At 55.1% G+C, this 15,134-nt stretch overlaps 1 protein-coding gene and 1 long non-coding RNA gene across 2 annotated transcripts; one reads left to right on the top strand and one right to left on the bottom strand.

The window, feature by feature from the left end:
• Positions 1-1,765: 1,765 nt before the first annotated feature.
• Arhgef19 (Rho guanine nucleotide exchange factor 19) lies at positions 1,766-14,541 on the top strand. Its single transcript, XM_087906947.1, has 16 exons — positions 1,766-1,944; positions 5,207-5,653; positions 5,990-6,271; positions 6,423-6,531; positions 6,599-6,675; positions 6,868-7,130; positions 7,932-8,092; positions 8,174-8,326; positions 8,511-8,640; positions 9,013-9,087; positions 9,181-9,270; positions 9,778-9,938; positions 11,231-11,389; positions 11,666-11,745; positions 13,094-13,198; positions 13,526-14,541. Exons 2-16 carry the CDS (start codon positions 5,236-5,238, stop codon positions 13,681-13,683), a joined length of 2,421 nt encoding a protein of 806 aa, XP_087763073.1. The 5' UTR covers positions 1,766-1,944; positions 5,207-5,235; the 3' UTR covers positions 13,684-14,541.
• Positions 5,952-6,884, bottom strand: LOC148121647 (uncharacterized). The gene is made up of 3 exons (XR_015738037.1): positions 6,540-6,884; positions 6,347-6,431; positions 5,952-6,253 (listed from the first exon to the last, which is right to left on the bottom strand). It is a non-coding gene; the product is annotated as an uncharacterized LOC148121647 (long non-coding RNA).
• Positions 14,542-15,134: the final 593 nt, after the last annotated feature.

The raw sequence follows: 15,134 nt of genomic DNA, 5'->3' as shown, positions 1-15,134 counted from the left end.
ACTCCGGAGGCAGAGTCAGGTGGATCTCTGTGAGTTCGAGGCCAGCCTGGTCTACAGAGCGAGTTCCAGTATAACCAGAGCTGTTACACAGAGAAACTCTGTCTCGAAAATAAATAAAGTCATTAATAAGATGCTAAGGGACCCACTCCCAAGAAGAGTTCACTGGGGTCTGAGCATACAGGTCTGGCATGCAAGAAGGTCTGAGTTCAACCCCCAGCATTGTGTGTGGTGGCGCCGGGTGTGGTGGTGTTCTGTGTAATCCCAGCACTCAAAAAGGTAGAGGCAGGAAGATCAACATCCTAAGATCCTCCTCACCTACACACCAAGTTGGAAAAAAAAAAAGGATCAGCTGTCAGCTGGGCATCTCCCAATACAGTCAGTGGGTAAGTGGGTAAGGATGTAGGCTCGTGGCAGGGTCAGACAGACCTGGGTCTCAATATTGGCTATTCTTTTCTTTCTTTCTTTCTTTCTTTCTTTCTTTCTTTCTTTCTTTCTTTCTTTCTTTAAGATTTATTCATTTTTACCCTTTATGTATATGAGTGCTTTACCTGCATACATGTATGTGTGTGCACCGTGTACATGCCTAGCGCCCATGAAAGCCAGAAGGTGTCAGATAATCTGAAACTGGAGTGACATATGGTTGTGAGCCACCATGTGGACGCTAGGGACTGAGTCTAGGTCCTCTGCAAGAGCAGCACAGACTTAACCACTGAGCCATCTCTCCAGCCCCTGGCTGTTCTTGTTAATGAAGTCCCTAGAACCTCAGTGTCTGTAAAAAGGTGTGTATGGAGGGGAAACCTCACAGATGGGACAGCGCTCATGTTTAGGGGCACAAGCCTTGTGTGCTCACCTGCTACATGGTAGCAGTCATGGTAGGGGCTTCACAGAGTCCTGACGGACGGTAAGAGAATCCATGCACATGAAGTGCTTGGCATGCAGGAAGCTACCGGTTATTAACCCCGTGGGCATCATCTTCATACCCTCCCTAATATGCCTATGAATAGCACCCGATTGGCAATTTCAAGGTGCGCACACAAATGGTCGGTACACTGGGAGATAGGAAGCGGCTCTACGTTTTCCACAGACTTGGCAAAGTTGTGTACCTGGCACAGAGCATGGACCCCCCCCTTCACCCCCACCCCTCCGCACCTCTTATGGAGGCTGCCTTGGCTTTGGCTGTTTCCTTGGCCTTACTGAGAACTCTCTCTGGGTAGGCATCTGGACTCTGGGAAGATTCCACTGGAGAGACAGCTGCTAGAGACCTAGAGGCTGGTCATTCTAGCAGTCAGGGGTCAGTGGTGAGGAGTGGCCATGCTGGAGGGGCCCTCCAGAAGATAGGAAGGGCCCTCCAGAAGATAACTAACTTTCAAGATTGCCTTCTGTCTCCCAGGCTTGGGAGACAGTTGTGTGTCCCCAATTTACAGAGGTGGGACAGGTTCAGAGAGGGGCAGAGGAGGTCTCAGAATCCCTGAGGGGGATTCCATGTTTGGAGGTTCCTTTGCAACCCTTCCAGGATGTCCTTCACTCCCACAAAATCCCCGCCTGTCCCCAGTACTTGGAAAGCTCCAAAGAGGGGTGTCCCACCTCTTAGGAGCAGAACCCTGCTAACCCCATCTTTAGGCAGCTGTCTGGGGTCCCTCGGAGCCTCTGGGAGGCATAGGACTCCCATTGTTCCAGCCCCCTCTTGTACCCGACTGGCCAAACCGGTTCTGGGGAAGGGGGGCGGGGAGCAGGCACGTCGAGACAGCCGCCTGCCTCTGCGAGGCTCCCTCACCCTCGCCTCCCCCCTCCCTGCCCCACACAATACCCAGGAGCTTGCATTGTCCAGCATTGGAGCCATGCTGGCATGGTCCTTTGAGGACTTGGCTACAACCCCACTGCCCCCAGGGTGGCCTGGAGCCCTGGACTGTACCAGCCGCTGGACGGAGGAGCTCCCTGGCTGAGGTAGGGCCCTGGGTCAGCCGCCCAACCTCCTCTTGCTGTGTCCCGAGGGAGTCCTTTGTGCTGTGCCGCCTGCCCGCTGCTCCTGGCTTCAACCCGTTCTTGGCCTCCTAGGGCTCTGCTTGACTTGGAACCCCCTTTCCAGACAAGACCGCCATCTAGATTTTGTCCCTTAAGGAGCAAGGGAGTCTGGCAGGTCTGTTCTCTGAGCAGGGAGCTAAGGGGTACTAAGAAGGGAAGGAAAGGCTGGGTGCCGATGGGCCAGAGGTGTTGTCCTAGACAACGGCAATGCTTTGGGATGCTCTGACACCTTGTTAGACAGACCTGTTGCCCTCTCTAACTAGTAGTGCCTCTGCACAGACCACTCCCTGGCCTCTGCCAATCCTTCTCAGCCTGCAGAGACACTTATGACACAGGTTTCATAGAGGAGACTTCTGGGGAACCTCAGGGTCACTTGACACACAAGAATACCAAGGCCCAAGGAAGGGCTTATAATCTGCCTAGAGCCTCACAGGGCTGGTCAGTGTCAACACAGGACCTTGAATCTGGTTTCCAGAGTGACCCTTGCCTTGTGAGCCCTTGCCGGTCTTGGGGTCACATCTAGAGCCAGTCACTTGAAGTCAGTCCTCCCTGACTTTTTATTTTAATGGAAAAGAGCTACGCAGTCTTAAATCCAGCTTGGACCCAAAGCACCAACATTAAGGCTGGATGGCCTGAAAAGCTACTCGAATGGTGTCTTGGCTTGATGGGGCATTGCCACAGCCCCTGGGCCTGAGCACAGTGGGGTTGACCCCCTCCGACACTTCCTGCCACCCTTTTTACATTTTTTTTATCGCATATTCCAGAAAGTTCTGTATATTCCCTTAGCACCCCCAGCCCTCTCCTCTGAGGTCTTAACTGAAGTTGCTCCAGCCTTAAGTTCCAGGGGTTTTTTTTTGTTGTTGTTTTTTTGGGTTTTTCTTTTTTTTTTGGTTATTTACCTTATAAATCACAGGAGAGGGGCTCATTTTCTGTTCTCCAGGGGCTTCTAGGACAGGGTGTGTTCTTATACCTAAGAGAGACCTGTATGGTGAACAGAGGCTAACTGTGTCCCCTCCCACTTGTTACTAACACGGGCTGCTGGCCCAAACCATTCCCCTACCCCAAAGACTGAGAAAATGACACCACTGGGAGGACTGCCTATTGATGACAAGACTCCCACCATGTCCTGTGCCCGAGGCACCTCCTGAGCTCAGCTATTAATTCTTATATTAGCAGTTAGGAAGGTGGTGCTAGCTCTCCTACATTTCTGGCTGGGGAAACCGAGGTTCACTGTAGCTTACCCAGATGAGCACGGTAGTCTTGAGGGGCAAAGGCTAAATCAGGGAGTGAGTGAGGTATGGCTGTTGTTTTTGTTTGGGGGGGAGGGGCCCTGAGGACCAGCCGGTCTTTCCCTCAGGCTTCCTAAGGCAGGGGTACTGGGAGAAGCAGGTGGGATGCAATGCAGGAGACTCAACCGACCTCTACTAGGCCTACCCAGAGGCTGTCTCTGGTTCAGGCTGGAGATTACTGCCCCATCTTTGTACTGGGTCCTTGAGGGTTTTAGCCTTGTAACCTTGAGCTGGGACCTACTCCAGGAAGCCTCCTGATAGATTGGGCCGGGCCCAGCCCCCTACTGTGTTAGTGCCTGTGGCTTGTTTCTTGCCAACTCTGGATTATAGCCGCTTTTGTTTTTTGGCTCTCCCACCAGACTGGCAACCCCACTGGGCACGAGCTATTATTTGTTCATTTGTCTTCCTGTTTTTTGTTTGTTTGGATTTTGCTTGGATTTTCCATCGGCCTGAGCATCTGGTCACATCGGAAATCCTCAGTGTCTCCTAGTGTCTCAGGCTCTGGGCCTCAAGCGGCTCAGCCTCTGTGGTTTCTCTTCTTCAGTCTCTCAGAGTCGCTTCCCGAGCCGTTGTCTCCAAGGCCGCTATTTCTCTGGGTCTCCCTCTCGTTTCTGTCAGACTGGGCACTGCTCCTTTGGCCCAAGGGGCCTCTGCAAGGGTCCTTGCTGCCCAGACTGCCCACAACGCAGCCAGGCAAGTGTAGGCCCCCGCCCAGCCCCAGCCCGCTGCCTGTTCCCTCCCTCTCCTCGCCTCACCACAGGGTTTGATGAATCAAACCCTTTGTCTGGGTGGGATCTCCCCCAGCCAGCTGGGCAGAGAGAGGGCTTCCCCTGCCGGAGCAGGCAGCAGCATCAGCAGCAGGCTTCGGTCTCTGCTGAAGAGGTGAGGGGCGAGAGGGAGGCCGCAGAGGGCCCTGGGGCAGAGGCTGAAGGGGCTTGAACCTCTGGGCTCACCGTTCTGTCCTGGGTACTGGCAGACTGCCTGGGGTTGGCATCCTGCCCAGAAACGGCCCATTCTGCCTGGTTTGATCTAGTGTCTGGGAGCTGGGACAGGGATAAGCCCCTCTGTCATCCCAAACTGGGGATTGGGCATCTCCTTACTCTTCCCTGGGAGGGACTAATCTGGGTGGTGGCCTGCCTGCCAGTCTGTGACCCTCCCAGCCAGCCTGGCAAGGGTGTAGGCATCACTCAGCATGAAGGCCTCAAGTCTGGGTATGGAAGGGGGTGGATAACTTCAGAACAAGGACATTGGGCCCGTATGTATCTGCATCCTGGTGTGTGTGTGTCTGCCTGGAGCTGTGTGAGGAAGCTTGTGTGTGTGTAAGGCAATGGGTGTGTGTGTGTGTGGTGTGTGTCACTGAAAGTTTCTAAGCCTGTGTAACAAATCAAAACAAAAAAAAAGTATGCGTCTATCCGCATTTGAGATGTCTCAAGTTATCTATGAAAGTATGTGTGCCGGAAGAGAATGTGTGGCTGTGTGCTGGAACATGAATTTGTGTGACAACGTATGCTATCTATATGTCTGGTCACATGTCAATGTGTATTAGAAATTGTACAAGGTGACTGAAAACGCAGATGTGGAAGTTGTGATGCCTGTGTGGGAATCCTGGCTCTACTAGGTGGTAGATAACCATTGTGCCTCACTCTCCTCTTCTATCAAATGGGGGTAACGGCATCGGTGCTGAAGGCTGGTGGAGATTAACTGAGGTGCTACATGGGTGTTGCTCATTTAATAAGTACTGGCTAACACTGACGATTACTAAAAAGGTCTGTGAGTGTGTTTGTGTACACATGTGTACACATGTGCAGGAGGGTTTGCTCGGGCCCCCAGGACATGATGGCTCATCAGCACTGCCTGTTGTACTATATCTAGATCTCATCCCTTCTCCCCTCCAGGCCTAGGAGGGTGGCAGAGCAAAGGAGGAATGGACTGTGGGCCGCCTGCAACCCTCCAGCCTCACCTGGCTGGACCACCTGGCACTGCCCGCCGCCCAGTCGCCGTGTGCCAGCAGGAAAGCCTGTCTTTTGCTGAACTGCCCTCTCTGCAGCCTCCAAGCCCAGTGTGTGTGGATCTTTTCCCCATTGTGCCCGAGGAGCTACAAGCTCCTGGTAGTCGTTGGTCCCTGGCGACCCCTGCCCCTCTCCAAGGACTGTTATGGCCACCTTCCCCAGGAAGCCCAGATACCCATATCTCCACCAGTGGAGGAATGAGACCCAGCAGGGCTGGCAGCTGGCCCCACTGTCCTGGTGCCCAGCCCCCAACTCTAGTGGGACCCTGGAGCTCTCAACACATGCAGCCCCAGCGCAGGGCCAGCCATGGTGGCTCAGAGAAGAAGTCAGCCTGTGAGTCACCCTGGTGGGGGGTGGGTCTTTGGGGGCAGCTAGGGGAGGGACTGGGAGGCTCTTTTTGAACTCTTTAAAACTTCAGAATGTCCCAAAAGACAGGACAAGTTTTACCGACAAGGGAAAGATGGCTCATAGGGTCCAAATGACTTGCCAACATTACATAACCAGTTTGGCAGCCGCTATTCCAGTTCCCTTGCTCCCGGGAGTCAGGACCTCTGATATCCCGTTGCCCTGGGGCATCTCATTTTGATGCTCAGGGTCATGCCACCACCACAAGGAGGAAGACAGGACAGACTACAGTGGAGGACCGCTGTTATTTTACCCCACCCCTAGGGCGCAAGATCCAAGTATATCATAATGAAGAGGCCACTGGTGGCACTGAGACCCCCATGGGTCTTCTGGAGACTGGCCAGGCTGCACATGAGCAGGCTCTGTGTGCGGAAGAGCCCAGGCCACAGGAGCTTTCCAGAAACACCAGAGGGGGCCTTGAGGCTCAGGAGCGAAGGCGCTTCTCAGCCTCCGAACTGATGACGAGGCTTCACTCATCTCTGCGCCTGGGTCGCACGGCCACCAGGGCCCTGACGTCAGGGCCAGGTCCTGGAATCACCCGAGAAGGTACTCAGCTATTTTCCTATTTTCCCGGGCACTGAGGACAGCCAGAGCCAGGCGGGCAGGGCGCAGCCTACCCACCTGTGTTAACATCGGGTGATCGGCCCCACTCGCGTCGTTCTCTAGATCGCCCACTCCCAGCTCTTGCTTTCTCTAGGGAAACTGCCTGTGAGGGAATACCGAAGAGCGGAGATGAGGGTGGACAGTGTGTCGCTGCCAGCACCTGTTGACCCAAATGAGGTCCACGGTGGTCTACTGGAGCCCAGGTACCCACCTCTCTCTTGGGGTTCGGGTTGGGGAGGGATGCAAAGAGGTCCTGACACTCTTTCCTAGGCTGGACACGCATGAAAAACCCTCTCAGGATCCCAGCAGCGCCACCGAGCGGCGCCAGTCCCGCTTCCTTCTTAACTGTAGGTGCAGAGTTGCTGCGAAGGCGGGGGTGAGCGGGGGTGGGGGCAGGAGGGGAGATGGGGCCGGGGCGTTGGAATCTGGAGAGCCTGCTTTTGGGAAATTGAGGTGGGTTGGCATACAATTGGTGCCCAATTAGTGTTTCTAGCATGGGTAAATGAGATCCTGAGATCCCGTCCCCCCGCCCCGCCCAGCTGTCCTCTACCAGGAGTACAGCGACGTGGCCAGCGCTCGCGAGTTGCGGCGGCAGCAGCGCGAGGAGGAGGGCACTGGGGACGGGGCGGAGGGCGCGGAGGAAGGGCCCGGGCCACCGCGCGCCAACCTTTCCCCGAGCAGCTCCTTCCGCGCGCAGCGCTCTGCCCGAGGCTCCACCTTCTCGCTGTGGCAGGACATCCCCGACGTGCGCGGCAGCGGCGTCCTGGCCACGCTGAGCCTGCGCGACTGCAAACTGCAGGAGGTGAGGGGCGGAGCTAGAGAGGCAGGAGATGAGGACCCACGGGGAATTAGGGGCTGCCCACGTGGAGAAGGGGTGGGAGGAGTGGAGCCTCGGATGGGGCGAGGCCAGAAGCAGGTGATGGGGACCTTAGGGAGATGAAGGGCTGTCAACTTGCAGTGGAAAGGCGGGGGGGGGGGGGGGGGGGGGGGGGAGGGGCGCGCATCTGTGCAGCCAGAAGAAGAGCCCGGGGAGTCTAAAACGGAGGGAGAAGCCTATGACGACAGGAGCGGGGCCAGAAGTAGTTGATCAGCTGGACCCAGAGACTGTTAAAGCGAAGGGTTGAGGGGAGAAGACCTGGGAAGATAAGGCTCCTAGAGGTCAGCTGGGAAGCCAGGAGTGGGATCGGAGGGGCGGAGCCTAGGACGGGGTGGGACCAAGGTCAGGTGCTGGGGATTTCGTGGGGAGTGTGAGAGTGGGTGGAAAGGCCACGGAAAGCAAGAGTCCTTGGAAGCCCGGGGGTGGCGGGGGGGGGGGGGGGAAAGCCAGCGGAGAGGGCTAGGTCAAGAACAGGGCGGGGTAGGACGGGGGCGGGGCTATTGAAAGTATCCTCCCTGGTTGGGGGCGTGGTCAAGGGCAGGTGCTGGGCGTAGCCGAGCGCCCTGGGCAGCGCTTGGGAAAAGACTTCAAGTAGCGGAGCTTGTCTGCTGGCAGCTTCGGGCGCGCCCAGGCCCCACCTGGCGCCAGATTATCCAGGGGCAGGGAAGTGGTGTCTACAGAGGCTTCATCTTGTTGGAAGAGTCGAGACCCTCCACCTTCCCTTAGGCCAAATTTGAGCTGATCACCTCTGAGGCCTCCTACATCCATAGCCTGTCGGTGGCTGTAGGCCACTTCTTAGGCTCCGTGGAGCTGAGCGAGTGTCTGGGGACTCAGGACAAGCAGTGGCTATTTTCCAAACTGCCCGAGGTCAAGAGCACCAGTGAGAGGTGAGTGAGTGACCCCGCCTGACTAAGAGTGGGCACAGAGGTCTGTAGTGGCGCTCTCCTTGACCTTGGCTCACTTGGCAGGTTTCTCTACGACCTGGAACAGCGTCTAGAGGCCGACGTGCTGCGCTTCAGCGTGTGCGATGTCGTTCTGCAGCACTGCCCTGCCTTCCGCCGGGTCTACCTGCCCTATGTCACCAACCAGGCCTATCAGGAGCGCACCTACCAGCGCCTGCTGTAGGAGGAGCTCTGCGGTGGGGGGCTTGGGCAGGTGTAGATGCAGAGGACCGGGTGGGGCAGGTGCATCTGTGAGGCGAGGGCTTCTGGGGAAAAGGTTTATGTCTAGGATAAGTGAGACCCACCGCGTGGGGCAGATGTGCGGCGAGCCACCTGTGACAGCACCTTCCTGCCCACTGTCCAGCCTAGAGAACCCCAAGTTTCCCGGCATCCTGGCTCGCCTAGAAGAGTCTCCCGTGTGCCAGCGGCTGCCTCTCACCTCCTTTCTCATCCTACCCTTCCAGAGGGTCACCCGCCTCAAGATGCTGGTAGAGGTAGCTCACTTCAGGAAGGGCGGGGAGGGAGAGGCTGGCCTGCCACCCGTGGTTATGTTTTCGTTGTTATATCGAGTTTGTCTTCCTTTTTATTATCATATATTAATTATGCATAATAGGGTCCATTGTGACATTTCCATACACACATACATCATACCCAACTCCCTCTTTCCTTGTGTCCCCTCCCACTGGTCTCCTTCCTCTTCCTGGGTGACCCCTCCTTCTACTCTCATGTCTCTTTTCTGTGTGACCCAGTGAGTTTCAGTAGGGTGGCTTAATGCAAGTGAGGAACATGGGTGCCTTACTAGTGATCACAGCACCCAAGAACATCTCTCTCTCTCTCTCTCTCTCTCTCTCTCTCTCTCCCACCAGAACATTTTGAAGCGGACAGCACCAGGCTCCCAAGATGAGGACATGGCCACCAAGGCTTTCAGTGCACTCAAGGAGGTGAGCTCAGGGACTGGAGGCTCCTGAGGCTCCTGAGGGACTCCCCTTCTCCTCGTGGGAGCCCAGATAACTCCCCACCCATCCCATCCCCAGCTGGTGCAGGAATGCAATGCCAGCGTGCAGTCCATGAAGAGGACTGAGGAACTCATTCACCTGAGTAAGAAGATCCACTTTGAGGGCAAGGTAGGGGAAAGCCCTTGCGGGGCTGGAGAAATGGCTCAGGGCTTAAGGGCACTGGCTACTCTTCCAGAGGTCCTGAGTTCAATTCCCAGCACCCACATGGTGGCTCACAACCATCTATAATGGGATCTGATGCCCTCTTGCCCTCTTCTCACATGCTGGTATACATGTAGAGCCTCCTTACATAGGATGTAAATAAATTTTATATATATATATATATATATATAAAATTTATACATTCCAAAGGTCCTGAGTTCAATTCCCAGCAACCACATCGTGGCTCACAGCCATCTATAATGAGATCTGGTGCCCGCCTCTGGCATGCAAGCATACATAGAAGGAATGTTGTATACATAATAAATAAATTTTAAAATTTTTTTTAAAAAAAGCCCTTGCTTCCTCCTTCCCCTGGGTCCGGGGGCCGGTAGTCACTGCCCATGATCTGCCTGGTCTGGACTCACCCAGCACCCCTGCCTCACCTGCTCTCCCTAATTGTCTATCTTTCTCCAGATCTTTCCACTGATCTCACAGGCCCGCTGGCTGGTGAGGCACGGAGAGCTGGTGGAGCTGGCCCCCCTGCCCGCCGCACCACCTGCCAAGCTGAAGCTGTCCAGCAAAGCCGTGTACCTTCACCTCTTCAATGACTGCCTGCTTCTGTCCCGGAGGAAAGAGTGGGTGCTGGGATTATTTTTTTAAATTAGCATTTGTTTTATGCGCATGGGTGTTTTGCCCACTTGTATGTCTGTGCATTACCATGTGCGTTCAATCCCCAAAGGAGGGTATCAGAGCCCCTGGAACTGGAGCTAGGGACAGTTGTGAGCTGCCTTGTGGGTGTTGGCTTCTGAACTCATCCCCTCGGAAGAGCATCGGGTGCTCTTAACCACTGAGCCGTCTCTCCAGCCCTTAAGATGGGCTTTGAAGAGTAAGAGTTTTGTGCTGAGACGTGGTTTGCAAAAGACAGAAAAACTGTGGCACAACAGAATGTGACTGGGGTGTGGAGAAGCCGGGCACTGGACCAGAGGAGAAAGTGCAGAATTCCAGGATGGTGGTGCATGCCTTTAGTCCTGGCACTCAGGAGGCAGAGACAGAGATGGAGGGCAGCCAGTACATAGCAAGTTCCAGGCCATGAGGGCTCTATAGTGAGGGCCTGTCTCCGAATAAATAAACGAACAAATCAAAGAGAAGGGCAAGAAAAGGGAGCAGAGATATTGGAGTCGCAGTGGAGGCTGGGCTCGTTCTGAGGGTGGGGGTGGGCTGTGCAGAGGAGCAGAGCGACATTCTGCTTCTGGCAGAATGGGTGGAGGGGTGGGAGGGACCAGAAACTCTTTTCCAGGTGAGCACAGATGGCCAAGAGGTGGCAGGCGCTTCAGGATGGGCAGATGCAGGAATGGGAAGGCTGAGGAGGGACCTGCTCCCTCTAGTGCGTGTATGGGGGGAGGTGGACATGGTGGTGGGGCCTCGTGCACAGCGCGATGTTGCTGGAGGGGAGCTGGGCCCTGTTTCTGTGCTAGGGTAACAAGCCCAGGATCCTGCCCTGCCTCCCAGCCTCTTTCCCTACAGGGTCAACAGCACCTGGTTCTGACTTCAGGACCGAGAAACAGCTTCTGCTGGCTTGGTTCAAGTCCCGTGGGAGTCCATTTGGAGGCAGGGAAGGGTGCAGAAAGAAGTTGAGAGTATTCCTAGACTGTGGGCCTGGCTTCTGTTATCTTCTGCCAGCAGAAACCCAGGCAGCTGCACTCACGGCAATCCTCCTGTCTTAGCACCCTGAACTCTGTTTGGATACCCTTTACTGGCTATGGGAGCCTTTACTGGCTATTGGGAGAGGACGCCCAGTGAAGCCAGGCCTGAAGAAGCAAATGATCTTTCCTCCTCTTCCCTTCAGCTCACCTGGTCCTGACGTGGCTCTGAGGGTAGGACCCAGGCTCTGTTAACCCTCCCTGCCCTGTTGTTGTCTGTCTTCCAGGCTCGGGAAGTTTGCTGTTTTCGTCCATGCCAATATGGCTGAGCTGCAGGTTCGAGACCTGAGTCTGAAGCTACAGGGCATCCCAGGTCACGTGTTCCTGCTCCGGCTGCTGCATGGGCAGCGTGCCAGGCACCAGCTGCTGCTGAGAGCACGTACTGAGTAAGTGCTCCAAACTCTGAATTAGGGTCCTGCTGAACCCCTGGGGCAGAGCACGAGGCTGGATGGTGGGAGCAGTCCCTGAATTATGGCAGGTGGCATCGGCCACTGTGCCCCTCTATCAGGGAGGTGGCATGAGGCTGGAGTGGCCAGAGCTGGCATGCAGAAGCAGTGGGCCCAGGATGTCTGGACCTAACCCTAGCTCTGACAGCCCAGGTTCCCAACCCTGCTCCAAGCCACTGTATTTTGCCTGTTATGACCACATCTCCCCCTCTGTAGAAGTGAGAAGCAACGATGGATCTCAGCCTTGCGCCCATCCAGCCCCCAGGAAGACAAGGAGGTCACCTGTGATGGAGAAGGTAGGACCCAGAACTCTCTGGGGTGGCTCTGAAGGCCACTGGGGGCTGGGTAGGGTACACCCCATATGAACAGACAACCCGTTTTGCAGAATATGAAACAGAGATTCAGAGAGGCCAAGTGCCTCGTCCAGGTCTTCCCAGCTAGACAGAACTGGTTCTGGAGCCCACAGCTGTCTGTCTGTCTGTCTGTCTGTCTGTCTGCATCAGTTGTGAAGTGGATAGGCCTGGTGTGTGCAGAGTGTGGGATGCAGGGTGAAAATGATGGGGTTAGCAGGATAAAGGATGCTCAGCTGGGATGGAGGCAGCTCCCTTGGGTGTCATGTGAGGCCGGCAAGGCAGACTCCATCTAGTGGGAGAGGATCTTGGCGGTGGGTAGGAGGTCACCATGGGCAGTGTTTGAGCAGAGGCACGGGGTTGGATTATAGGTCTGTGGAGGTGGGGGTGGGGGGTGGGAAGAGACCTACTCCCAACAAGTACTGGTCAGGCCAGGGACTGACTGAACTCTGTAATTTCACTCATTTTATTTAATCCTCGTAGTGATCCTGTTGGCTAGATTCACCATCTTCTTTTCTTTTTTTTATTTTTTTTTTACACCTCTGAAAACTGAGGGTCAGAAAAGTTAAGTAATTTGCCCAACGTCACACAGTCAGCAGCTGAGCTGGAAATGGGGCCAAGTCTGGTCCCTCTCCCTCCCTCCCTCCCTTCCTTCTTTCTTCCCTTTTTGAGATAGAGTCTGGCTGTGTAACCCAAGCTAGCCTTGAATTCATAGCTAATGTCCTACCTCAGTTTCCCTGTGTACTGGTATTACAAGGATGAGCCACCACACCCAGTTCAAACTTGTTTGCAACACTCAAGCCTGTCTACTGTGTCACAAAGAATGAAGCAGGACAGATTCTCTGGCTTGGGCGCAGAATCCCACTGAGGCTGGGGGCAAGCCCCCTAGCCCTGGGGGGTGGAGAAAGGACCTCTGGGCAGAAGGCTCTGAGACAAAAGGCTTCAGTTGCTCAGAGACCACAGGGAGCCCCATGTGACTGGAGCTGCATGAACGGAGCGGAAAGAGGGTGGGGAGAGGAGGTGAGCCCAAGTGGGCAGTGTCCGCACGTGGGTCCTGAAAGGTCTTTAGATTTGAACTTTAGACACCCAGAGAACTGCTGAGGGGTACATGGTGGGCATCCGGGGTTTGTGTGGGAGTCTAGAGGTCAACACAAGATGATGCAGCAAGCTGGGGAGGTCAGTGTCTGTGGCCGAGAGCCCCAGGTTGGAGAGACTCATGCCTAGGATGGGCAGAGGAGCAGCTGTGGCTTCCTCCTCTGACCTGGGGTCTCCTGAAACCCCTCTTGGCTCTCAGACCGCCCCCAGGTCCAGTGTGTGAGGACCTATAAGGCCCTGCAGCCAGATGAGTTGACCTTGGAGAAGACAGACATCCTGGCAGTGAAGACCCGGACCAGTGATGGTGAGAGCCAGGCCTTCCCAACAGCCCTTTGGAGCGGCAGGAGGAGGGGCAAATGACCAACCTGTCACAGGGGCAGGTTGTGCAAGTGGTGATCGGCCACAGCATTTGGGAATCTGGTTAGACCAGAGAAGGAACTTCCTGCTGGAGAATAGAGAGTGATGGGGGAGAATGGGAAATAGCCTCCTCAGAGAGGTGGAGTCCTTCCCGGGAGCTGGTGACGCTAGGGTAATGTCACCTGGCCCCAGGCTGGCATCAGGCCCAGTTATTCCTTCCCAGGCCTGCCCAGCAGCCCTTCCATGTCCCTGACACTGACTACTGTGTTCCTAGGCTGGCTGGAGGGTGTGCGCCTGGCAGACGGTGAAAAGGGGTGGGTGCCGCAGGCCCATGTGGAGGAGATCAGCAGCCTCAGCGCTCGACTTCGCAACCTCCGAGAGAACAAGCGGGTGACCAGTGCCAGCAGCAAGCTGGAGGACCCGCCTGCCTGACGCTCCCCTGGGGCCCAACAGGGTCCCTTCCCCTGCTCTGGGCTTCTGTGTGTCTGGGGACTTCTCTGCAGGCGCTGGGTGGTAACAATTCTGTAAATATGCCCTGGCTGCCTCTGCTTGACTTCTGACCCCAGGGCCTTTGCACTGACTTCTCTGCCTGGGGAGCTCTGCCCCATCAGGAGGGTGTTGGCTGGTCTCGTTGTCACCTGTCTCCAGGTGCCCCGAGGGCAGAGGAGCCTCTGTCAACCTGCTACTTTTCCCTCCGAGTAGCAAAGTGTCAAATCCAAGCAGGCTTGAATATTAAAATGACTCCATGAGTTTTTGTACTTGCCTCTTGCCGCTTATGCTAAGAAAGCACCACCAGCTGGGGGCCTTGACCATTGTAGCTCAGAGGCCAGGGTCTGAAGTCAGCCTCCTGGGCTGAGCGCCCCCTGGAGGTCGCGCTGGACCTCAGGGTCTCAGGAGAGAGTTGCTTTTTGCCTCTGTGTGCTTGGTGGTTGCGGTGTACTGCACCTGCAGTCATACCCCAGGCCCACTCCATGTCCTCTGCCTCCTGCTGTGAGCCTATGGCTACATTGGAGTCCACCTGGGCCGTCTTGCCATCGCGGTCTTGGCAAAACCATCTAACCCCAAGCTTCTCCCATGTTCTTCTGTTTAAAAACATTTTTTTAAAGATTTATTTTATTTATCTATTTGGGGTTTTGTTTGTTTGTTTAGTTTTGATACAGGGCTTTTCTGTGTGACAGCCAGCCCTGGCTGTCTTGTAACTTGCTCTGTAGACCAGGCTGGCCTCGAACTCAGAGATCCACCTGCCTCTGCCTCCCAACTGCTGAGATTAAAGGTGTGTGATTTATTTTATTTTATGTGTATAGATGTTTTGCCTGTGTATAGGTATGTACACCATTTGCGTGCAGTCCCTGGGAAGGCCAGAAGAGGGCAAGAGATCCCTTGAAACTGTAGTGATGAATGGTTGTGAGACACCATGTGAGAAACCCAGGTCCCAGCCAGTGCACTTAACCCCTGAGCCACCTCTCCAGCCCCCAACATACACTTTAAAGTATGAAACATTTGCCAAGTAGTAGTTGCACACACCTTTGATCCCAGCACTCGGGAGGCAGAGACAGGGGGGGGGGGTCTCTGAGTTTGAGGCCAGCCTGTTCTACAGAGCAAGTTCCACAATAGCCGGGGCTACACAGAGAAACTCTGTCTCAAAAGAAAAAAATCAAAACACAAAAACAAAAAGATGTGACGTTCATAAGTCCTGGGAATAAGGACATAAACATGCATTGCAGATATTTTTCAGCCCATCACAGATCTCAACAAAAGGGAGAGAGGAGGCTGAGGCAAGGCTGGATCGAGCGGCTCGTTGCTGTCATCGAAGGCCCAGCTATTCCCGTCCCCCCCACTCTGCTCTTCCAATGCAGCTTCCTCCACAGGCTTCTACAGGCCCT

This window comes from Myodes glareolus, chromosome 6 (assembly GCF_982192425.1).
Source record: "Myodes glareolus chromosome 6, mMyoGla1.1, whole genome shotgun sequence".
Taxonomy (NCBI): Eukaryota; Metazoa; Chordata; class Mammalia; order Rodentia; family Cricetidae; genus Myodes; species Myodes glareolus.
Note: the sequence above shows the minus strand (reverse complement) of the source record. Positions and strands in the feature narration are given on the sequence as shown.

Excerpts from the sequence above, each read along its gene's own strand:
- Arhgef19 (XM_087906947.1), top strand. The coding sequence starts at position 5,236 with ATGGACTGTGGGCCGCCTGCAACCCTCCAGCCTCACCTGGCTGGACCA. Across the intron at positions 8,641-9,012 it reads GCCTCAAGATGCTGGTAGAG|AACATTTTGAAGCGGACAGC; the intron begins GTAGCTCACTTC and ends CTCTCCCACCAG. Across the intron at positions 9,939-11,230 it reads CTTCTGTCCCGGAGGAAAGA|GCTCGGGAAGTTTGCTGTTT; the intron begins GTGGGTGCTGGG and ends TCTGTCTTCCAG.